Here is a 25080-nt window from a genome sequence, read left to right on the forward strand (position 1 = left end):
TGTATTAACTTCAGAGATTTATAAAACCAACTTGAAGCTGCACCGTAAGTGTATTTATAATGACTTTTAGCTGATTTAATAATCCTCCAAGTTGGGTGGCTGTTCAGATCACAGCCTCCCAACTGCAGTGCGTTACCTGTGGCATCCAGATGAAGTTATCAGAGGTGCAGGAAATTACTTGGGATTGTGTTCCTCGGTGGAGATGCACTAATCCAACCCCTGGCCGCGGCGGGGGCTCCAGGACGCTTTTATCCCATTATGCAGCAGGGCCATGTGCATGGATGATAAAGAACATCTTGCTGTTGAAAGCCCAGCTGAGGCGAGTGGGCCCCGCCAGGTCAGCCGGGAGGAGCCCGCTGTGGTGGCGTCGGCAGGAAAATTTTCCAAGCCGGTCTGTGATTCATTTTTCCTGGTGTTATCAGTCTCCCCTGCCAGTGCCACTCCCTGCAGCTGGCACTGCTTAATGACCCTCTTAGTTCGTGATCCTGCAAATGGTTTTCCATCCAAGGAGCCCTTGATCATGCAAATAGCTCTGCTAATTGCAGGTGCTGGTACTGCCTTCTCCCAGTGGAGCACGAGCCTCTCCGACACCAGATCCTTAGATCACGTTTATATGTGACAAACCGTGGCACCAGGTTGTTTTTTAAAAGCCACCAGTTAAAACAAAACCAGTTGAAACCATGCTAGAAGCCTCATGTTAAGTTTGTTGGCCCTGTGCTTTTTTTTTGGTGTTTCCAAGCTTTGCTTTTCGTGATAATAAATATCAAACAACCACCCTGGGAACGACTGGAGCTGGATTGGCAGGTCTCAGTCTCCATTTAACATGCAGATGATCAGCCTGTGCTCACATATGGCCACTTGCTAGATCAGAACTTAGTTCATTATCACAGAGCTGGAGAGCTCTGGGTGGATGTGGGGTCTGTGCACAAAACCCCAGAGCACACTGCCTTAAGCAAGGAAGAGAACAGAACACAGCACAGAGCTGAATTTACTTGTGTTCAAGAATCCAAACACTTCAACATGTTTTTCAGAGCCCTGATTTTTCTTTTTTAGGTCTTCCAATTCACAACAGGTAAGTAATCAGACTTCAATCAACTGCCTATTTCCAGACCAGTTATTTGAGCTATTTTGTGACTTTAAAGCAATTCCTGACCTTCATCTCTCAGATGACATGCAGAGTTTCTTTAATGGTGCTGAGGACTGAACAGGAGCCCACTAACACCTGCAGAACTCACCTCTCTGGCGTTTTCTTAATTTTCACTTTATTAAGCAGATAAAAGGAGAGCTGTTTCCTTCCCAGGCTCCCTCGTTGGCTCCGTGAGGGGCTGCGAGGCATCAGTCCAGCCAAAAGTTTCTTTGATCAGTGAGCGGAGTAAGCTGTGGGGAACCTAATGTGTGTCTTTATGTCTTTAGGCATCCACTGTGACAACATCTGCACCCAGGGCCGCTGGGGCCCCAACTGCTCCATCTCGTGCAGCTGTGAGAACGGGGGATCCTGCTCCCCAGAGGATGGCACCTGCGACTGCGCCCCGGGATACAGGGGACCCTTGTGCCAGAGAAGTAAGATTTTCCATTCCTGGCTGGAGCAAAGCAGGTGGAAATGCTCCTTTGTGACACCAGTCAGACAAACCCACAGTTTCTGAGCTGCTTTAGCTCCCTAAGGGCAAAGCACAGCCTAAAAAGTGCTGCTGGATCAGGAAGTCAAGACTCCACTGCATGGAGTCGTGCCTTGTGTTTCTTCTGGTCTGCTGCACCTGGAAGTCACAGGTAACCTGGAAGGAGCAGCACCTTTTCATACCAAACCTGGCAGGACACAGATCTGCAGTGAAGTCAGGAGACCTACAGGAGACCTTTTAAACAGAGTCAGCTATGACCCATCACATAATGACAAGTGGATGAGCCTTGGCATCAAAATAACAAGTCTATGTTTTCTTATATGCCAGAAAAAGAAACACAGCAGCCTGAAATAACTCCTGTCTGATGCTCTGCTGCTACATATTAAAATGTGCCAAGCAGATAAAACCCCTCTCATTTGCTTTATCTGAGAAGCTGCATTTGCCCCTTAGGGACCCTAATTCACTGATCCACAACCATCTTCCTGTGTAAACAAGAAGTGGATTTGTCTTTTTTTTCTGCAGCAGCTCTTCTTCTTCTTCTTCTTCCTGTAAGACATTCTGCATTCCCAGTTCATACAGGCCCTTTGATTTGACCAGTTACACTCGACACTAGAACACACTCATCTCTAAAAATAATTTGTAGCTGACAGTTTTTATTTAAAGCCATTATAACGATGACCTCTAGCACTGCTGTAGTTAATGGCCTATAAGCATTTCCATTATAAACCCCAATTTCCAGGTGCTTCAGCATATCTATGTAGCTGTAAAACCTCTCTCCAAGGCTAAAATGTGGCGCTCAGAGCTTCGGGGAATTGGGGAAGGAAATGTTTCACGAATTTGAAACCTTAAGAGTGCAAAACTTCCAGAAGTTAATAGTTTCTGACCTTTCTGAGATGAAAAAAAACAGCTTAGTTTTATCAGCTGATGGCACATAGGCTATAAGAGGCAAACCTTGTTCCCAGTTTGCAAGCCCAGTAATCAGGCTGCTCCCCGAGGACATTTCCTAGGGATCTAATGGGGAGAAATTTTCTTCCTATGAATGCTTCTGCTATTGCTTCGTGTTGCTGAAATGCCTCTGTGAGCACGTGGCATGGGAATTCAGCTTGCTTCCATCTCTTCTGTGGGATTCAGGCTCAAGCCTACCTGGTGAGGAGGACACCTCTGTGGGTGAGGGTGGTTTTAGGTTGCTAAGCTTGCTCTCAAAACCATCCACATTTTTCTCTTGGAAATTCATTTAGAAACAGAATTTAGCCTGTGCAGGCAGCACTGAAGATGATACTGAAGATGATTCTCAGCCAACTTGTTCTGTCGGTGTAATCAGGATTACATGAGACACCGGGATGGTTTAGTGCTCTTAAGCCTGCAGAAATGTCTCCAGCAATGATCCAGGGTGTTTTATAGTTGGTATATATATCAACAAACCTGTCAGCTAAGTTCCAGCTGGAAATGTGCAGTGGTGTAAGAGCCTGACACCCTCTGTGAACATAGAGACCAAGAGAAAATTCTCATTTGGTGGAAAAATAGAACGGACGTGATAAAGTAACCACTGAGCTGGAACTGTAGAACAGAGAGTCACAGGAGTAAAAATAAAAACACATAAAGTCATTTTTTTACAGTCACTTACTGCAATTTAACATTTCTTTGTGTTATCTGTTGCAGTGAATGTTTGGACAGCGGATGGTTTTTCACCCTACATGTGCTTAGAAGCAACAATCTGTGTTTAGAAGAGATACTGAGCCGTAATCTTGGCTCTCTACCCTGTGTACAAATTCTGTAATAATCTCAGGTTTTAGGCAAATTAAGCACACAGTTCATGACAAGTTTCCTCAGCTATCCTGTGTCATTACTGATGCAAATCAGATGATTTTATATACTGTTACCATAATTACCATCTTTACATTCTGTTCATCACTGATGGCTGCAGCTCCTGCCATGACATATATAAACTGTCTGCCCCAGGTGAGCACAGGTATCACACCTCATAGGTTTGGAAATCAGCTTTTGGCATAGTTGTTTAGACATAAAATATTGTCTCCTAATACACCTTCTCTGAATTCTCAGCTCAGTTTCCAAAGGAAATGATATTCTGAGTTTCTGTTGTCTCTACATGTGTGTGTTCCTCTTCCTATCTTAAAAGCTTTGGAATGTGTTATTATCCATATCTGCAGTAGGCTCTGAGGTCTCAAACATCTTAAACTCCCGTGTTTTGTTGAAGAGTTTATCTGGAGCAGGTTAGAGAGACTCAAATGAATTCCCTGAGAGGGGGAGGCTGCTGAGAACTCCACTGTGTTATTGAATAGCCAGGGACTTACATGAGGTTGGAAGGTGGGAATGTTTGAGCACAGGAGCAGTTTTCCTCAGAGTTTGCCCTTCATTAGACATGGAACAATCCCACAGGCTTCATCCTTGCAGCTGTCCACAAAACCGTGTTTTTATAAATAAAGAAATAATGGTTTGGGATTAAGACAGAGAACTGTCGAGCTCTCAGCAATGAGAACACTTCGGAAAACCCGTGACAGCTGATTTTGTTTTGTTTCCAGTTTGCCCCCCTGGTTTTTATGGACACCACTGTGGCCAGCCCTGCCCCCAGTGTGTGCACAGCAATGGTCCTTGTCACCACGTGTCGGGACACTGCGACTGCCTGCCTGGATTCTTTGGCCCTCTCTGCAACCAAGGTACTGAGCCCCAAACCCCCAAATTCCACCTCCTTTCCCAAGTGTCTGTGACTTTGCAGCAAGGCCCATCACAAGGTTCCTGCCTTTTTCCCTTGTTTCAGCAGTTTAGATTCAAAGAAATTCTTTACTTCAGAGGGGAAATGCAAATAGGTACTTAGTCACCCTTTTGTAAATATGATGTGCTCCTGGTTTCATAAATCCAGGTCTGCAGTGCTGGATTGAACTGACTATGGAATGAGACACCTGCTGTAAATACATCAGCATCCAATGGGGTTATTTTTCTTTCTGCTCAGCCTCTCCTCCCCTGCATGTTGATGGCACCTTCATGGGATCTTTTGCAGCAGGACCTGGGGGTTCTGGTTAAGGGCAAGGCCAGCTCAGGTGCACAAGGCCAAACAGCCAGTTACTGTTTACACCTCATTTGCACTGTGTAGGACCTGGTTGGGAACAGCTGAAGTCATGGACACGAGTGCAGGAGACAGAAAAGTTTGCAATGAGGCAGAGAAAGTGAGTTAATTTTCACAGGTGAAGAGCAGCTTCAGCTCCCCCACATCCCCATCCCCTTTCTGTTCCTTTGGAAGTTACTCCATTTTTAACTGTGTTCGGTTTTCAGTTTTATCCTAAAAATACCCCCAAAAGCATTCAGTATTCTGCAGTCTCAGTGGTTGCATCCTGCTGAGGGTGTTTCCTGCACAGGTATTTAAAAGAAGTGACTGCCCTTTGTGAAGTCACCATCCCTGCAAAAATCAAGTGACACTTTTTAATGACCTGCTTGTCAGTAAGTTGGGAATTGCAGGCAGCACTTATACAAAATCATTAAACATAGAGTAAGTATGTACTGTATTTCCTGTGCTGTATAGTCAACTAAATATTATACCAATTAATTTATTAAAATGAACATATTTCAGTGAATTTGTCCATTTTATGTGAAACGTTAGCCAGATTTCAAAGCATAAGCAGGTCTAATTATCCTCTTAAGAAAACTATTTTATTTTTGCTCAGATGTTCAGCACTTCTGGTTTTACTTTGAAATGTTGATCTATCCAGTAAATTAATTTTAAAATATTCATGTCCTAATTAAAATCAATTTGTGTTGCAGTTTGTCATAATGAGTTAACATGTAACTTTATTTTGTAGAAAGAAAAATGTTAATTAATGTTTTCCATTAAAAAAATGTGAAACGAAGATTTCACTTTGGAATTTTCATCTCCTTGTGCCATCTCCTTTCTGGCAGCAGGAACATTCTTCCACTAGCAGCACATGCTTGTGAGGAGCTGTGTAACCCCCCAGAATTGCACAGGATTCCGAGCTACAAATGACTAAACAGCTGTTTTATGAATATCTTTCACAATCATGTAGCAAGATGGATTGATAATAACCTGTTATCGCTGCTGGAACACACCTGACATCCCACAGGGACTTTGGGAGTCCCACTTCAGAGCTTTTATGGCTAATTAACATCACTATCTGGGTTGTACAATCAGATTGCTCCCGAGGAAAGCAGCACCAGGCCTTGCTTTACAGCTCTGTTTAAAACTGGTTGAGACATTTAAAAAGGGCTCGTGTTTGGATCTCACATCCTCACAAGAGAGCTGACGTGTCAATCCACAACCAGGTTGTTTCAATTAAGGGGAACAACCATTTGGTCGTCCGTCTGTGTTGACATTCCAGAGGGCATCGTCCCATTTCCCAGAGACAGGAGGTGCTCCTGGGGAAGGAACAGCTCTCCCTGTGTGCACCAGAGCAGCGCTTTTGTGAGGTGTGACCTGGTGCCTTTGCCAGCAGCTCTGTTTGGATCACAAATCTCGTCCTGATCCATTAGCATTCCATGTTGCAGTACAAATCAGCTCCTATTCTGAGGAAGTCTTTAGAGAACTACTTTTTTTGTACCTATAAAAAATCATTGAGGTGATGTTATCTATCTCCATCTTAAAGATGCCATAAATAGTGCATGGAGCTGCTGGATATGGAGCATTGGAAGTGACTGATGGTGTGGCCTCTGCAAGAGCCTGGGCTGACAGATCATTTCAGTTTTTGCTCTGCCTGTGATTTGAGGGCTTTGCTTTCCTTCTCTCTTTGTGTCTGTGTATTGTTCTTTTCACTGTGGCTGTATATTGGGTTTAGTTTTATCTCTTTCCAGTTAGGAGCTGTTCTGTTTAGCACATAATTTGAAAGCCAAACCCAACTTTATCCACTCCTACAGATAAGTCCACAGTATATAGAAATACAGAAAACAATACTCTGCACATTCTTAGCTTTCTGCTGTAGTAAGAGTAGAGGATGGCATATTATATAAAACCCAATGAATCACAGCTCAGGATTTCAATCTGTGGCTGATTCACAGTCAGGATAGATTGAGGTCACCTGCAGAGACTACTTTTGAGAAAGTGAGAGAGGCTGAAGTGGTAAAACAGCTGCATAATTCAGGAAAGTGCCTTAATCACTTTTTTGACATCGCTATTATTTACCAGGATACAAGTCCAGTTCCATTTGTTACACTCTTTGCAAAGATGGACTGTATGTTTTATCTTATTTTGAAAATACATCTGTTTTTGTCAGGGAACACAGCCAATAAGAGCCCAGAAATGAAACATTTCATTCGTTACTGAGCAGAGCTTTCCATCAACTTTAACGTTAAAGATTTCCAATAATTTGGTGGGAGGTTGAAGATCTACATGTCTATTAGTTTTCTGTCACTGTGCTTGGGCTCTTAGAGGATGACTCTAGAAAAATAAATTTAGAGTTTCTTTCCTTCCAACTTCAGAACTAAGCCAGGTGGGCACACAGGGATAGGTGCTGATTTTTTTGGATGCAGTGCATCTATTTAACAGCTCTCAGTCAAACATACATATAATCCTTGGGAACCACATTTGCAACTTAATTGCTTCCCCTTTCCAAGTGTCCGGATCAATCCCTTCCAGCCACTCACTCGTGGTGGCTGCTGCTCATTGAATTCTCCTCAACTTCCCTGTTCTCTTCCTCTGCCAATAACCCCTTTTCTGTCTTTGTCTCTCCTCTTCTCATCCTTCCATACTGCCCTTCAATCTTTGGAATCTTCTAACTATATTGGCTTCATTTCCCAGCAGAAAAATGGATTTTGAGATCACTTTTTCCTATTGTTTTTATGATTGGGATGTGAGCAAAAAAAAAAAAAAAATAGAACTCAAATACTTTCTGCCTTTGCCTTCTTTCCAGAAGGTCGTTGCCCGTTCGGCTTCATCGAAGAAAAACGTTGCGATTCATTTTGTCTCTAATTGCTGAATGTTAAACTGTGACTTCTTCATGTCCATTCTGGAGAGCCCTCAGTAACCTGCCTTGTGTTTCCAGTGTGTCCCAGTGGGAAATACGGGAAGGACTGTGCCGAGGTGTGTCAGTGCACCGAGAACGGGACGTGCAATCCCATCGACGGATCCTGCCAGTGCTTCCCAGGCTGGATAGGCATGGACTGCTCTCAGAGTAAGCAAAGTGTTGTCCTCCCACCTCTGCTTCAAAATGACATGTTTTTGTGTTTGCTTAGTGTCTTCTGAAAGTTAGAGACAGGTTCTGGGGAAATCCCTGAGGTTTTACAGCCACTGCCTTAGTCTCTTTATGGCTTATTTCTCTTAATTAATCTAAGTTAGCTCTGGATTGAATTAGTTTCTGCATTTGGAGTTTGCAGAAGCAGTGACTGGCTTTTATTCCAGGAAAGGGAGGTCACAAGCTCTTATCAGAAAAGAAAGCTCCGTGCTCCCTTTTAATTTCTAGCTGTATTCCCTTTTATTTATTTTTTTGAAATCATTTTCTTTCAGCTGTTACATTTAGAATTTATTAACCAGTAAATGTTTTCATGTACCAACCCCCCAGAACTGAGAAATTAGGCGGCTGAAATATTTCTATTAAATGTAATTTAATTGTAAAAGTCAACGTGGGCTTGGAGGGATGGAGGATTTCTTCTTGAAAATTGCCCAGGTAGAAGATTGGCATTTGCTGATCCCAAAGTGTCATTTCCTGAGAGCATCCCTTAATTGAAGCTGGATCACAGAGGGAGGCAATATCCGATCATTCAGAAATGTTACTTCATATTCAGGATACAACTAGCATATTAGACAGCATTCCAGAGTAAAATATATTAAACTTCAAGTGATAAAGCAGGAATCGGATAAAAACAGACGGCTGTAATTTTGCTTTTATTGTGTGTCTTCCACAGGCAGAATATTGCTGTCACTCAAAAATGGGGGGGGGGGGGAAGAAAAAAAGAAAGCTGCTCAGATTCCTCATTATATTTAGCCATGTAATTGGGAAATGACTGTTAGTTTCTGTTAACCTTGACAAAAGATGGTTTTTCTTGGAGGGCGACCATTGCCAGCCCAGAAAGCAGAAGGACCTGGTTGTAGCTGGTATGAGCCAAGGGGGAACGTGGCTATCTCCTCAGTCACCTCCTTGTAAAGAGGGTGTAGCTCTCCCAAGGTGATCCTGGCCCACACCAGGCTCCCGTGGGCACCTGGCCTCACCTCCCGAGCTGTCTCCATCAGACCATTAACCTGGAATGACCCGCAGTCGGAGCTGCACAGGAGAGAGTTTTAGCTCTGACTCCAGAGCCAGTTCTGGATTCTCTGACAGACCCTGCAGCTCTACCTTACAAAGGAAAACTGGAGCAGGCTCCCCAGGGCAGCAGTCACAGCACCAAGCCTGTCTGTGAGGCTCCTGGTGGGATTTTGGGGTGTCCTGTGCAGGGCCAGGAGCGGCACTCGATGATCCCGATGGCTCCCTTCCAACTCAGCACATTCTGTGATTCTATTTCTGGTTGCTTATAGCACAAATACTTTAGGCCAAGTCCTGGTCAGCTTTACATTGTGTGAGTTCAGTGACCTTTTGTTTGATTAACGTCATGGCAGGTTTTTTTGGCTGCTCATTCTGGCTTTAGGGGTGTCTGTCATGTGCCAAAAACTTGCATTTATCGTCTGAGCAGGAGCCACTGGCATCCATGGAAGTAGGCATGGTTTCTGTACTTTCAGGTTTCCTGGGAACTGTGCCTTATTAATTCATGTCTTTAATAGCAAACCATGGAAAGTGCTTTTTAAAGCAAAAATATAGTTGTTATATTGAAGGGCTATCATCATTTTGGATCTCTTAGTCTGGCACTAATAACTGTAACTTACTGCATTCATTTTTTTGGAGGGAGGCTTAAAATAACTTTTTAAAATATATATTAACATTGTACTTGTTGAAATATAAAATAGACCCAGAGATTTTAATTTAATATTGGTCCCATCAACAAAAGCAATCTGAATTTGTGGATGGGAGTTCATATTGGAAGAAGTTTTCTTTACATTTTTTACGTAATTGGAGCAGCACTCGGTGCCTCAACTGAATGTGGTAATTTTAGTGGTTGATTGCATAGCAAAGTAAACCTGAATAGCTGGGCTTTATTATGCAAGAATTCCAGAATGTCAAGAAGAAAATTAAATTACCTCCGTATTTTACAACCCCAAGTCTAAATTGTCTTCACAGATAATGCCAGGCAGGGGGAGTGCCCAGAGCACACAGGGGGACGTGGTGTCGAGGGTCGCTGGTTCTGTGGTTCTCAGTGCAGAGCTGATCTCTCCATATGACCCACCTGGGGAATCATGGAATCCCAGGAAGGTCTGGCTTGGAAGGGACCTTAAAGCTCATCCAGTCCAGGCAGGGACAGCTTCCACTGTCCCAGGTTGCTCCAAGCCCCATCCAACCTGGCCTTGGACACTTCCAGGGATCCAGGGGCATCCACACCTTCTGTGGGCAACCTGTGCCAGGGCCTCCCCACCCTCACAGGGAAGAATTCCTTCCCAATATCCCATCTAACCCTGCCCTCTGGCAGTGGGAAGCCATTCCCCCTGGTCCTGACACCAAAGGTCCTTGTCCCAAGTCCCTCTCCAGCTCTCCTGGAGCCCCTTTTAGGCACTGGAAGGGGCTCTAAGATCTCCCTGGAGTCTTTCCTTCTCCAGATGAACCCCCCCATCTCTCACAGCCTGTCCCCAGAGAAGAGGGACTCCAACCCTTGGAGCATCTCCATGGCCTCCTCTGGACTCACTCCAGCAGCTCCACATCCTTCTGATGTTGGGGATCTCAGGGCTGGAGGCAGCTCTGCCTGTGGGGTCTCACCTTTGCAGAGCAGAGGGGCAGAATCCCCCCCTTGACCTGCTGGGAGAAATCCCTGTGCCAGGGCTTGACAGCAGGGGAGAAGCCACAGGTTGGCTCCAGGGTTTGCAGAGCAATTTCTGGCTGGGAAGAGCCAGTCCCTGTCTGGGAAGAGCCAGTCCCTGTCTGGGAAGAGCCAGTCTCTGTCCGGGAGTCACTGCAGCTCTGCCGTGTGAGGTTCTGCCCTCGCTGGTGTCTCGCAGGTTCTCCCTTTGTCCTTGCTCCTCCTCAGCACTGACACAGTATCACTGCTCTTTTTTTTTTGTCAGCCGACAAATGTTTTTTGTTTCCATAGCCTGTCCCAGTGGGTTTTGGGGCCCTGACTGCTTTCATTCCTGCAACTGCCACAACGGAGCACTGTGCAGCCCCTACGATGGAGAGTGTCGATGTACCCACGGCTGGACGGGGCTCTTCTGCACTCAGCGTAAGCCTTCCAGGGACAGGGAATCTGTCAAAGTATGTGCTGCTACCTCGTGTCTCTCCCAAGTATTGCAGCCTTCCCTCGAAATCCACCTGCTTCTTACTCGGGATAACCTCACATCACCCCAAAGAAAACACTCCTGAAGCTTTCCATGCTTTTTTGTGCCTTTAAAGGAAGGGCAAATAATTTAGATTATTGATTCATTGTCAAGATTTCCACAGTCGATGTCCCTGCTTGTTAAGGCCCCAGTACATGTGGCCTGATTTAGGATTTCTCTTCCTAGTGCCAAATTACCAGCACCGTACAAGAGGAGATCCAATTCTGCTGAGCCTTTTAAGAGGACCCTTTCACTTGCAAGTAATTGATTGATCTCTGGTCTTTCAGAGAGTTTCTGTTTAGCATCTTCTTTCACCTCTTGAAAATGTGGTTTGTATAGATGGGTCAAGTTTTCATTCCTCTGGAACACTTCAGAGGCAATTCTGTAAGAGATGAGAAACATTACTTCAAGAAAATTGGCTGTCATAGTATTTCTGCATTTAGACCATCAAATAAATGTTATTAAATACACACAGGCTGAAAATCCATAGATTTATAGGCCTACATGTTTTGTGCTGATAACGCATCTGAGTTTGGCTTTCAACTCATTTCTTAGTCCTTCCTTCTTCTGATTCCTGAAAGGTTGCCCAGCTGCTTTTTATGGAAAGAACTGTGCCAACGTGTGCCAGTGTCAGAACGGAGCTGACTGTGACCACATCACCGGGCAGTGCACGTGCAGGACTGGATTTACAGGCAAACAGTGCGAGCAGAGTAAGTACCAGCGTGACCTCGGGTTTCTGTTTCTCCAGGGAGGGGGGGAGTGTTTCAGAATTCTCTGCACAAATAGGCTCTTAAATGAAGTGTTGATGTCAGCCCCAGGCACCTTATGTAATCCATAGGGAGGAGAAGGTGCCTGTGGAAAACTGGGCAGTCTAAGCATAAAGAAATACAGTGACTCCTCTGCCAGTTGGGCCTTTTCGTTCCCAGGCTAAAGTTAGGTGAGGGAAAGCAAGTCACTGCACTCAGTGCTGACTGGATGCAGCCTTCCCAAAAAGCTTGTACCTAATTAGTAGAAAAATAGCCCAAAAGCTGCATCGTGCCTTGCTAATGCTGTTGAGAGCATCAGGTTTCCTTAAGCATGAAGGAAGACAGAAGGGTTAAAAGGAATAAATCCTTTCTGCTCTCTGCCTTCCAAGGAATATTGGGGCTTTCCTGCATAAGTTGTGATGCTATAGATGTGGAGCAAATAAAGATTCATCTTTACAGGGAAAGCAAAGTTGTTTGCCATTTCGGGAAGGATCTGTGTTTAGTTAGAGCAGTGAGCAAGTGTTTAACAATGAACTCCAATTACCTTCCAAGGGACCTGGCATGTTTTACTGGAATTGTTGTCCATGTCCCGCTGGCATATTTAGCAGCCTGTGCCAAATGGCTTCTTTAAAGAACACAGAATGAGGGTAGTGCAGACTGGATGTGCTGTAGCTGAATAATGACTTGTTTGTCCAGTATAGTAAATCACAAGAAAATTCTCACACACTTCCTCATATTCTAAATGCAACATAAAATCCATCTCACCTTACCCAGGCATTAATTCCACAGGGTTCCCTTCCTTTTTTTTTGGCAGTAAGGTAATGCAGGAACATTCCTGCTGGATTTGCAAGGGAAAGCTTTAACTGGAGCTCACTGCATGGATCTTTATGGAAGTGTTTGTACATGTAACTTAATTCAAAAACATCTTTTTGCACACACTTGCATTCAGCAAAGTGAATATCTCGGGACCAAATGTGTGTGCTCATGGGGGATTATGTATGGCACCTCTGTAACTCTGGAAGTGGCCAACTTACTGTGAATTTGGGTACAGCCCTACTGCAACCATCATCAAAACAGGAAACTAAAAAGTCCCACAGTAGAACTGCACATTAGCAGATTTTATACAAGAAGCTACTTTTTAATTCAACCTCTGTACAAAGCCTGAGGCTTTCTTTTCTATCCAAAATACAAATGTATTTATTTATCTGTTTTTCTACTGTTTAATCTAAAAGAATCTCTTCATTAAGGCTCCTTCCTTCTCCAGATCCTGCTGAATGGGCAGTCACACTGCATTGCAGATGAAATGCCTAATTGCAGGCATCATTTCTGTGGTGCAGTCCCAAAATTTAGGCTTTATTCATTACAAGTAGGTTACAGGTTACTATCAGAATGAGCATTAATTGTAAATTTTTTTTTCCTTATTTGAGGACCAGCAGATTAAAGAAAGAGATACAACTTTAATACACACTGCAAATCATTACACAGATACTGGCTAGAGTTCTTTACTAAATATTAAATTTTGGCTACTAGAAGCTACTTAGAGACTGACACTGGGGAGGTGTCTCATGCTATGCAAAACATTTGCAGGGACACACAGAGAGTCACACATTAAACAAGATATTTTCTATAGTATCATAACAAGTGTGAATGCTTTCAGTAATGCTTCTTCTCCATGGAAATAAGTGGGATGTGACAGACATTGTTTCTTTCAATTTATTATTGAATAGTTCCTCCAGAAGTAAAGTCAGCTGCCTACAGATTTATTGTAATAGCCCATCATGGTAATTGTATGAATAAATTTCTCAGCTGGACATTCAATCATTTCGTCTTTGATAGAAATACAAAGACAGGACAAAAATTCCTTCTGTATCAGGAGTCCTGGTACAGAAGCAGAGCAAATCAAACCATTCAGGTGCTCAATTCTGCAATTCCACCTACAATGTTCTGTTCACCTGCTGGCACTAGTAGGGATGACTAGGAAAGCATGTGGGATTTGTTTGGTAAAACTGTATTGGGTTCATATAAATGTTCATTAAAACTTTTCTTTGCAACTGCCCCATGAAAAAAAAAATCAGTAGGGTGGTGGAGAATGCTAAGCTCTTTCAAGGTGTTGTCTAAAGCTTCTGAGCTCATGCTCTGCCAAATTCTGAACATTTATAATGTATATCAAGACTTTTAAATCCTTTGTACCTATTATTGATTTCGTCTTTGGGAAGTCTTGTAAGACTTTTCCAGAAAGTTACAGCTTAATAAGTAATAAATTGTGCATGAAATACATTTATCTTCCGCTTTAAAATAATAATAATCATCTCGCATTAGAGTGTTATCCTGGAGACCCTGAAACCAGAGAGACTTTTCTACTGAATTTTCCATTGCACCCATTCCTGAAAACAGCAGGAATTCTTTCCAATGTTTTTCCTTGGCTTCCCAGAGTGCTCACCAGGAACGTTTGGTTATGGTTGCAAACAACTTTGTGAGTGCATGAATAATGCTACATGTGACCATGTCACGGGGACCTGCTACTGCAGCCCAGGCTTCAAAGGAATCCGGTGTGATCAAGGTACAGTGGGATTCTGTCTGTAAAACCCCTCTCTCTTTCTCTCTCTCCCCCTCTCCAGTGATGTATTTGCTTTAAAAAAAAAGAAACAGTATTTCAAAAATGAAATGCACGATTCAATTTACAGTGTGTTATGAATTACTTTTAACAGCGGCTCTTATGATGGAAGAATTAAACCCCTATACTAAAATTAGCCCTGCTCTTGGATCAGAGAGGCACTCAGTGGGAGCAATCATTGGAATTATTATTCTCCTTCTAATTATTATGGTCTTGCTGGCACTGTTTGTGTGGTATCGACGGAAACAGAAGGAGAAGGGCCATGACATGCCAAGTGTATCTTACACTCCAGCCATGAGGATGACTAATACAGATTACTCACTTTCTGGTAAGGGTCTTTTTATGTTAATCAAATATAGACTTATGTTCCTGTGTATTGGGGAAATACAAGTTTCTGTGATGTGTAACACGTGTTACTGAGCCACAAAAATAATGACACTTCCGTTCTTCCCCTGAATACCGTGATCTGTAAACACATAACAGGGACAGGAAAGCAAATATCAACTGATTTAAGCTGCTTTATATGTTTTAAGTTTACTTAGCACAATGGAGGATGTACCCAGGCAAGAAATGTGCTGCATGGGCTTTAAATCACCTGCATTCCTTTTGCAGTGCAGAGGAGTTTTCCCTTAGTGAAACCTTGAGAAGCCTTTTCTTGCTGGAGGAAGGGGATTGACTGGATCAGTGTTGCAGTTTGTGATTTAAGGTGTCCTGTTTGTTGTCACTCTCTGCTGAGCACAGACCTGTCCCTGTCATCTAAAGAGCTGGTGTGAATTCTCTTCCCAGGAGCTGATGAAAGCAGGAGGGAAGAAGGGGAAGGCTCTTTGGAATCACAGCATTCCTACTTCTTTCTGTCTTCTGCTACTGCTGTGGAGTAGCAGTAGCAGAATCTACTTTTCTTGGCAGACTGGCTAAACTTTGCAGGATCTGATCTCCTTTTTAACACTGTCATTCTTCTTCATTCCTCTCTGGCCAATATCAGAGAGGATGCCAGGCAGGAGACAGATTTACTTCCTTTTGGTTTGCTCTGATCTGTCTCTGGTGGGGATCTCCTCAGGGTTTGCTGCCCTCTGACTTCTCTTCCCTTTAAATGGCTGAAACTGTAAGTCCAGTTGAGTGCAAGCTCCTGAGACAGGCAGAGGTTGACCCTGCAGCTCTGCTTCCCCAGACCTGCAGTGCCTTTTTCTTTCTGCTCTCTCCTGTGAGTGCACGAGGCCCATTGGCTTCTGTGCTGTCTAAGGGTGACATGGCTGGAAGCTTCCTTCTGGAATTCCCTGCCCAGGATGCACCTGGAAGGAGCCTCTCCCATTGAGCCAATGGTAGCAATGCCTGGCTACACCTGGAAGTTAATCCCACATCTTCTCTCATGGCACTGTGACTCCAGTCCTCGTGTCAGGGACACATTTTCCTGTGATGGCACCTCCCACATCAGGGGCTGCCTGTTGAACACCATTGACCAAACTCACATTTAGACCACTCAGTAGAGCATTCCTTCTTCTGGTAGCTACAAGATGGGGGGAAAAGTCATCCCTGGATTTCTTCCCATTGCTCCTTATGTTTGAATTTTAGCTTTGCTGGCTCTTGCTTAAGCTGCCCCTTTGGGTGAGAAATGAATGAAAGTGTTGACAGAGGGGGCTCATCTAGTCCTTGACTAATTGCCAGCACAGCTTGGCCTGAAATTTTTCATTTCAACACTATTTGAGGAGCCAGACCACAAATATGCAAAAGACAACTGTGACCCATCTCCACAGCACGGAGGCTCTGGGTTCTGAGAGAGCAGATCAGAGACCCTGGCATGGAAAAATGTCCTGAACTTTTCAGTGATCCATTTCTATCACATTGGCACCTTATCCATCTGTGTACAAAGCCTGCTCCACTTCATTTATCTCTGTGCTTCTCTAGTTAATGTGTGTGCAACCCAGCATGTTTGAGAGACACAGCTCAGACACTTCAAAGTAAGGAGAGGAATATTGTTGGGAGTTCCTGAGTGGAATTATTGAGCAGCTCCTTTCAGAACAAAAATCTCTCTTTTTTTTTTTTTCTCCATATTTTGCTATGAAATGAGACTTCCCAGTGGACCTGATGGTGTCCCAGCCTCAGACACTGCAAGAAGTCTGGAAAAAGGCTAATGCTGGGAAGGAATTCACTCATCCTGGAAAGTTAACAAAGACAGATGACTTTCCTCCTCAGCCATAGAGAGAAAGCCATGATGTTTGAAGATGTTGGTAGCCCAGGACTGTGTTTGTAGGTTATGGCCTTGTGGGCTTTAATTTGCCATGTAAAACGTTCTTCACGTTCCTCTCAGGTGCAGCCACCTATCCCAGAGCTCCTGATGCCACGTGATACTTAACTCCACGAGGAGAAAAAAATATTTTAGGGATGGCTGAATTCCTGGATACATCATAAACATCTGAGGGATCCCATCCTTCAGCTGCATTGAACCTGGGATCTCTTGTGGTCCTGGGGCAGTGACAGTGAGGTACATTCTGGCCCTTGTGGCACTGCTGTTCCATGTCAGCCCAGTTTGTGAAAACCCTCAAGTACCAGTTCCTCACAATCCCAAACAGCTCCAGGTCAGTGGTGTTGCCTGGGCTTTTCTAGGAAGAAATTGGATAATGGTTCTTCCCTGTCCATCTCAGTGATGGAGATGCAGAGACTGGGTCTTTGCTCTCTCCTTTCTTCGTGCAGTCCTCGTAGCAATAGATATTTTATCACTCAGGAAGCTGCAGTGGAGTGGGGGCAACCATCTCTTTCTGGAGGTCACAAGAATGATTTTCTTTCTTCTCCCCCTTGGAATACTCTGCCATCTGAGCTTGCAGAGGAAGGTTAGGAAGTTAGAAACACGCTGCTCCATCTTTATCCCATTATAAATTGCCTGCAGGTATCAGCATTGTTTCAAGTTGTGGCTTTTGTTTTAGAAGGGCATTTACAAATTCTAGACAAAGGCTTCTGAAAACTCCCTGCCAAATTCTGACTGTCCTCCAGTACATTCTCTTACTGAGAGACTTTGTACCCATCAGTAATTACCATCCCAGCTTGGGCCTTGCCAGTGCTGCTTCACCTCTACAGAGCAGAGGCAGGAAAAGGTGCTGGTGTGCACCTTCCTCAGCAGGAAATGGGGAGGTGGATAGTGAGACAAGATCAGAGATAAGGAATATCAGGATGGCAGGACAACACTTGTGTATCTGAGTACAAGTGTGCAGGTGTGTGTTGCAGAGGATCTGAAGGACAGAAGCAGTGTTGCACAGAGGAAACAAGGATCCCAACCCTCACCTCGAGGTCTGTATGTGGATTAAGGGCAGAATAATATGCAGATGTACTTGTCCAATGAATATAATCCCATGTAAACTCATGTACTTTGGCAGGAATTCCACCTGGATGGCTGCAGTCTCCAGCTCCCTGTGGGTTGTAACATTATGGCTCTCCTCAATCACCAGTTATTATTTTGCCTGTTTGCTCTCATTTGGGTCATGGTGGTGTTGTTTCAGAACAGAGTCACACACACAGATCCCAAGCTCCTGGAGGCAGCAATTTCTTCCAGCACATTAATTTGTTTCTGGAGGATGTTTTTGGTCTTTGTGTCCTCAGCTCTCCCAAGGCTGATAATCCCTGCATATGTGTGAGAGAGATTATAAAGCAGGGAAACCCCCTGGGCAGCCCTTGGACCCTTTTGCATTTGTGGATGAAGGATGTGGCAGCAAAACACACTCTGCCCAGCAGCCAGAGGAAAAGAAAACCATGCATGCTGGGAGAGCTTATCCACAACACTTGGATCTGAGAGCAGACTTTCCCAAATAAGCCTGAAATCAAAATGGTGCTCCCCAGCATGAAAACAGATTTTGAAGTGCAGGTTGTTTTGTTCAAGGAGATGGGGACAGAAAGGAAAACTGTGTGGCAGTGCTGGAGAACAGCAGAGATTTCCTATCAGGACTTTCACACAGACTTGGGTATGGGCTGAAGTGATGTCTAAGGTCTTACCAAGGCCTTGACAAACTTTCTGGGAGGGGCGAATCCTGTTCTGAGAGCCAAGAGCTAAGCAAAGCCTGATAAAAATAAAGCACCGTGGATCCTGAAGCCCAGACAAGACACTTCCAGAAATGATCTGCAGTTGATGTGTGGTGGGAGGTGGCAGAGTGAACCCTCCTGCTTGGAGCCTTCAGCCGCCTCAGTGACACTGTGTGGGCAGAGAGGACCCACACAGAAAGCAGAAAGCGGCTCCATTTAGCAGTTGAGAAGCCTGGGTTGGTACTGACTGCAGTGCTCACTTAGTCTCTTTTTTTGTGCCCAGTTTTCACACCACTGTCCTACAGCTGCTCCAGGGTGGGGACTGATGCTCCCTGTGTCACCCCACAGCCTGGGCTCAGTCCATCAGGTGATAAACCTTCGTCCAGACCTCTCGGGTCTTCCTCTGGAGCAGCCTCAGGCTTGAGGGGCTCACAGCAGGACTCTGCCATCATGTGTCCCTTCACAGGTCTGATCTCCCCATGGTGACATTAACAGCACCTCGGCGCTATTTTTGTTTTAATTTAAATAATTTCCTTTCTTTTAGGCATTTAAGTCTTTCATTCCTGTTCAGAGCAGAACAGAATTCTCCCCTTTGGGAAGAGCAGGGGGGGTTTTTGTGGGTTGTGGGGTTTTTTGCTGTTTTGGTTTTATTTTTTAAGCAGGGACAGCATTAGATTTGAATTTGATTGAATATTTCCAGCCAGCAGTTACAAGAGCTTCAGGAATAAATGTGTAGAAAATGGACTGTGCTATGAAGGTAAATCAGCCTGGGTGGGTATTTAAGTATCGACCAAATGGAACTGTGTAGAATGAGGAATTCTGAGTACAGGGTGGGGATAAAAGGGTTGTGGTGATGTGTATGAGCTCAGGGTCATTAATTCAGCACTGTGCTGAGTAGTAGGGCAGTCTGGGAGAGCTTTATTCCGGCTCCTTTTGGGTGCAGAAAACACGCTATGGCCAGATAAGCTGGGGGTGAACTTGTAAGGTGTCAGGTGGTCCCTGCCCTCAGCTGAGTGATAAGGGAAGGGGAAGGCAGAGCTGGTGTGACTCACCCATCAACACTCACCCACAGAGCAGACAGACACAGAGCCAAGTGTCCATCTTTAGCTGGGAGCACAGGTTGTGAGGAGGGTGAGGAGCTGCCTCGTGCCAAGCCCCCCTGAGCAGGTTCAGGGCTGTGTGTGAGCAGCTCTGTCTGTGTTTGTGGGGGGTTCCAGCCCCAGTTCTCACTGGCAGGCCCCAAGAGATAGGTGTTTTATGTTGATTTGATTGCAAATGTCACAGTTAGAGCTGGGGAGGTGGCAGAGCCCTGGCTGCAAGAAGTTCAATGCAAAGACTTCAGCTCTGGAATCACATCCTGATCTACTTCATTAGCAATAACCCCGGAAAACAACTAGGACTCAAAGGCTCTGCTCTTACAAAACAGGGCTGCCCTGGAAAATCCCCGTGCACGTTTCAGCAGAAAAGAAGTGCTTGGTCAGACCTGCACGAGCAGCTTCCCCTCAGCCACAGCACTTACGTAAGAGACACCCTGCAGATGGAGGCCCTTCCTTGAAACAGGATATGCTGCAGTAAATTAGGCTAAATCTAGATCTCCACAAGATGTCAGCAAAGCAAAGTGCATGTTCAGAGCGAGGCAAAGGCAGAGGGCAAGGGGAGAGGGGTGGTGGTGGCTGGGACCCCCCTCAGTGCCAGCCGGGGCCGTGCCCTCCCTCACCCACCGCTGCCAACCTTCCCTAAAGGTGGGGGGGGTTCAAACAGCCACCCCAGCACTTCATTACCCTTTCCACATGAAGGTGTTCCCTATAACCGACCTCTCTGCCTACAGTTTAAGCCTGGGGTTTATTAAAACCCATTCATTTGCTTTTTACAGGGCTTTGTTGTTTAAATGCTGCTGCTTTGGTTTGAATTTTCCATCCGTTCTTCTGATGGTACTTTGAAATATTTATCAATTTGTTATGCAGCTGGAACCAGATTGGGATTGATGTTTTCATTAGAACTGCCAGTATAAATATGATGCTTTTCTTGGTAAATGTGTTTATAAGTTAAAGCGAGGAAATAGATAAAATGTCTCTGAAGATAACAATGTAACTGCCCAGGTTTGCCTTTCAGGGCTCCAGATTTCTGTTTTAATAACCCTTTATACAAAATATAAAATGTTTGGGACTTCTTGGTATGGTTGTAGCACCTTGATTTCCAACTTTACTGCTGGTTTGGTAACAAAAGGTTTATTTTTTTTCATAACTACTTCTGCTCAGTAGCTCTTACAAGTTTTAAACTAAGGAAGCAGCTGTGTTGCAGCCCATGCATTTCCTAGGTTTTGCATTCCCTCCCTCAACCTGCAAAGCAGCTGGAATGGCTTTTCTAACATCTTCAAAAAGATAATGCTGCGTTAATTAACTATCTTGCTTTTTTCTCCTATGTGTAATGCTGATAGTCAAGAGCTTCACACCACAATTCAGGATAGATTGTATCTGCAGATGTTTTACAACACCCAGAACTCTAACCAAGGTTTCTAAACTAGATTGTCTCTGCCGTGTTTTGAGTTTCTTAAGGACTGTTGTGGCTTCCAAAGTACTTTGTGATGACTTGTTTTCTCCCCAGATGTATCTCAAGGTAGCGGCAGTGTACACTGCTTTTCCAATCCCAGCTACCACACTCTCTCATGTGGTGTGACCTCACGCTTCTTTCCCAGTAATCTGGATGGAAACAGCTCCAGTAAGGTAGATATTACCCCACCCCACTGCAGCAATGTTCTTATCAGTTCAAGGAAATCAACCCAAGCACTGTCTGTTGGATCCTGCTGTCTGCCAGCTTGATTTAAAACTCCAGGGAAAGGTCAGCTTTCCCCTCCCAGTATCTTTCCAGTCTCTGGGAATGGTAACTGGAGTTACTCACATGCCTGTCTGGGTCAGCAGGGCTGGGTGTCTTAGCAACTCTAAGGTATTTTGGTTTCTCAGAAGAGATAAATAACCAGATAAATATAATTATCCATTAAAGGAACACAAGTAAATCAATGAAGCATTAGGTCACTAATCTCACTTGGCTATCCCATTGTTTCCCAGGCCAGCAGACACACAAATTCCCTGCTGACACAGACAAGCAGATAGATGCAAGAATGCACCTGGGGTGCTTCTGAGCACTGTTCTGACTCACCCAGGGACATTCTGGGAGCTCTGCTGTCACTCCTGGCTCTCCAGAAGAGCTGTTCCCACTGCATTGCTCAGACATCCAGGAGTACTTTCCTTATCACATGTTGCTATTGATTCCCTCGGATCATTCATGGACAAATCACCACTTTGGCAGTAGATTTAGGTGTGGTAAATGGTAAAACAGCTCTTCCTTTGGAGCCTTAATAAGCCAAGGTGGGACAAAGCACAGGGAGAAAAAGGAAATGCAATTGATTTCATCAAGGTTGTCAGCTTTAAAAATGATGGTACTTGCAGGCTGTGTCACCTTAATCCAAATGTAACTACTCACTGGAAAGCCATAGGAACAAGATTAATGCCAAAAAGACAGTATTGTATGAGACAGGCAAAAATATCTCTACATGTGCTCCTGGAAGTCATTTCTTGGTTATTAAAAGAAAATCTCATTAAAATATAATAAAAAGGCTGGCTCCAGAGATTTCTCAGAGAAATGTTTAGACAGATGTGTAAATATGTTTTCTGATGTATATGGTCCCCTTGCACCATGCATTTTTGCTCCCCAAATTGAAAGTGCAAATGCTCATAATGTCAAATTTAGGATGAGTGTCCATCTGGGCCACTAATCTTGTTGCAGAAATTTAAATGAATTCAGAAAAGGTCAAAGCCAGCACCTCTCCTGGATTCCCAGCCTTCAGTGCCATCTCCTCACAGAACCACTTCAAATATTAAGCTGCTGGAAAGGTTTAAACCCCAAGTGATGCATTGGGATCAGCCTGGAAGCTGCTCCCCCTGCTGCAGCACTGGCTGTCCAGAGTCAGTCAGCAGCTTGTCCTGGTAGTTACTGAAAGAAAAACCAATGGATTTGGTATTTTCAGGGTGTTTATATCAATATATGGCCTGATATTTCCTTTAGCTCTCCCAGCATCTCACTTATTAATGGGAATGCTCTGCAGTACTGAAGAGCTGAGATGGCCAAAAACAAGCTTTGTCTGTCTGCAGCTCTCCAGCCAAGTGAGACAAAGGAGCACATAAAGCCCCACTGGCTGCCTTAACGAGTTCATTTCCAAATCAGTTTGCCTGGTGCCATTCCCACTTTCTGCAGAGAAATGTGCACAAGTTGTACTTGGAGGATTCATTTCTTTATGGTGCCAGCTGGGGTCACAAAGGAACCAGCACAGATGCAAAATGAAAAGAAATGGCAGAGGAATCTCTGAAGTGCTGAGCCAGAGCCCTGGATGTGTTATCTCTCCAAGGTGATCATGCCTTGGGGCGATGGACTGGAGCCATTCCTCTCTCCCTGCCCTCAGAGACAGCTTGGGCCACGTACAAGGCAGGACACGGGAGATGCAGCCCTTGCTGCAGTCTGAGGAGGGGTTTCTCTCCTGTGCTCCCCCAGCCCATCTTGTCCTCTCCTCTCTTTCTGTGTCTTTTCTCTCCTCTTCCCTTAGTGTTCTCTCCACTTTATTATCTTTGTTTTTCTCCTAGCTCTTTTCCTGTTCTCTTCTCTCACCCAACTCCACACATATTATTCCTGTTTTCCTTCCTGCTCTCCTCTCCCAGCTCCAGGATCCCTGGCTCCAGGGCTCCCAGCACAGCTGCCCAGCGCTGTGGCTGTTCCCTGCTGTTCTCAGGGGGCACGGTGGTACCTCCCCCAGGGAAGGAGGTGGGTGAGGGTGGCTGAGGGCAGGAGCTGAAGGGCCCAGCACTGCACTGAGAACTTCACTTTGGGAGATGGGTCTGTCTGCATAGGATGGGAGCAGTGCCCAGCTTCCCACATCCCTCCCAGGACCAGAGGGAAGGTGTCTCATCTCCTCATTTCCCTCTGCCAGACAGACATTTGGCCACTGCTCAGGACCCTACACATGTCCTGGAGGTAAATCATTGAAGTTGCTGAGAGACAAATACAGGTGGAGGCATTAAAACCCACAGGGCAGGGTGGTTGTGCCAGTGGAGCAGGGACTGGAACACAGGCAGGAGGAAAACAAGTGGGAGGAGAAGGGGGAGAGTATGAGAAGGGACTAAAAAAAGGCTTGGCTGCTTTTATGTGGCAGAATGAATGCTGAGGGGGAGCATGATTGCCATCTCTAAATACAGCAAGGTAAACACGAGGAGGGAGGGGAGCTATTGAAGTGGGATGACAGCCCTGGCACGAGAACAAATGAGGATGAACTGGCCACGAATGCATCGAAGCTGGAAATTAGATTTCTAACATCAGATCAGTGAGATTTTGGAATAGCTTCCCAGGAAGACTAATGGGACAAAGAAATCTGATTACTCTTAAAATGGAGCTTGATCAGCTATCTAAGGGATTATGTGCCTGGGTGTTTGCAGTAAAAGGCAGCAGGACTCAGGGACTCCGTGATCAAAGCCCTTCCAGTCCTGTGTCCCTGAAGCCTGTTCCAGCTGCCAGCAGGAGCTTGTTGGGTGAGCTCTGTCTCTGTGCAAGGTCCAGGAGAATGGATCTGCATCTGTGGGGTTAAGGAGGGGGCAGAGGCTCCAGCATTCCACTGCTGGACACCTTGCACAAGTAACTGCTCTCCACGTGTGAGTGGGTTTGCCAGGTCAGCTTGGGTGACACGCTGGAACCATTGAAGTCAAGAGATATTTTACTGTCACTTTAAGTGAAGCCAAAACTTGACCTTTGCTCCTACAAAAGTTTGGCCTTTTTTTCTAACGACACATGGAGCAGCAAATAATAGTGATGCTGCGAGTTACCCAGGAGTGTCAGACATGAACTGGAGTGAAATTGTGCCACAAAATTAATGCAGCAGATTTTCCAAAGCAGATAAACAGAGATACACACCCACCTCCACACCTGTGTCTTCACATCAGAGCTCTCACTGCTTGAGCTGAAGACCAGATTTCAGATGCTGAGGACCTATTTTGCTCAGAGGGCATTTGGCAGAACCACTCTCAGGGCTTCAATGCCAGCTCTATATTTGAGTTTTTGAGTTGTGCATTAAAGTGGGGATATATCTCACTTTTACTGAACACTGCAAAGCTTGTGAAGATTCCTCTGTATAAAGCATGGGGCTGCTGCAATGGTCACAAGCAAACGGAGGATTCTCACCTTGAGCTTTTGCAAAGCTCATAATTCCACCCTCACCCCCTTCCAGGTGTTGCTGGTTTCTACAGACATCATAAAAATCAATTGCTATTAGATGTCCTGAATTTTTAAAGCCAGCAGTTTCACATCTATTAAAGGAAGTTCTAAATTCTACCAAAGACTTCACATAAAATTAGAAACTGCAAAACAGAGGTCACTGGAAATGGTCTGACTGGATGTCACCCAGCTCATAAAAAGGAATTCAGCCACAGAAAGCATCATTAAAGCACCTTTGACTAAAACTTGCCCAGGAAAAAAGGAAGGCTGCAAATACAGAATGGCTGCAGAGCATCCAGGATGGGCATGAAAACTGAGCAGCACTGGCTTGGACCATGGAAATCTGAAGCCAGTAGTCAGAGAAATTAATGGCAAAGCTCTTATTGATTGCTCTCCTGGAGGATAAAGGTATGATGGAGCTCCTGCCAGTGCTTCTTTGCCTAATCACCATGGACTTCAAAAACCTGGGCATTGACAAATGGCTGGGGGTGATCAGGT

General features: G+C 44.8%; 1 protein-coding gene across 17 annotated transcripts in view; it reads left to right on the forward strand.

Moving 5' to 3' along the window:
* MEGF11 (multiple EGF like domains 11) overlaps positions 1–25080 on the forward strand; it is a 272662-nt gene that overhangs the window by 230408 nt on the left and 17174 nt on the right. For 10 of the 17 annotated variants that reach the window (XR_005566394.1, XM_039389132.1, XM_039389134.1 and 7 more), the window contains 8 exons: positions 1414–1560; positions 4157–4291; positions 7619–7747; positions 10743–10871; positions 11547–11675; positions 14143–14271; positions 14420–14653; positions 20935–21053. Coding sequence is in view for 14 of the 17 variants with exons in the window: in XM_039389132.1 (XP_039245066.1) it covers positions 1414–1560; positions 4157–4291; positions 7619–7747; positions 10743–10871; positions 11547–11675; positions 14143–14271; positions 14420–14653; positions 20935–21053 (1151 nt within the window). In the remaining 3 variants the exon portion in view is untranslated. The remainder of the gene's footprint in view (positions 1–1413; positions 1561–4156; positions 4292–7618; positions 7748–10742; positions 10872–11546; positions 11676–14142; positions 14272–14419; positions 14654–20934; positions 21054–25080) is intronic. The other 7 variants (XR_005566395.1, XR_005566396.1, XM_039389140.1 and 4 more) reach the window with 2 other exon arrangements.

This window comes from Pipra filicauda, unplaced genomic scaffold (assembly GCF_003945595.2).
Source record: "Pipra filicauda isolate LSUMZ 115617 unplaced genomic scaffold, ASM394559v2 scaffold70_size2993248_pilon, whole genome shotgun sequence".
Classification (NCBI taxonomy): Eukaryota; Metazoa; Chordata; class Aves; order Passeriformes; family Pipridae; genus Pipra; species Pipra filicauda.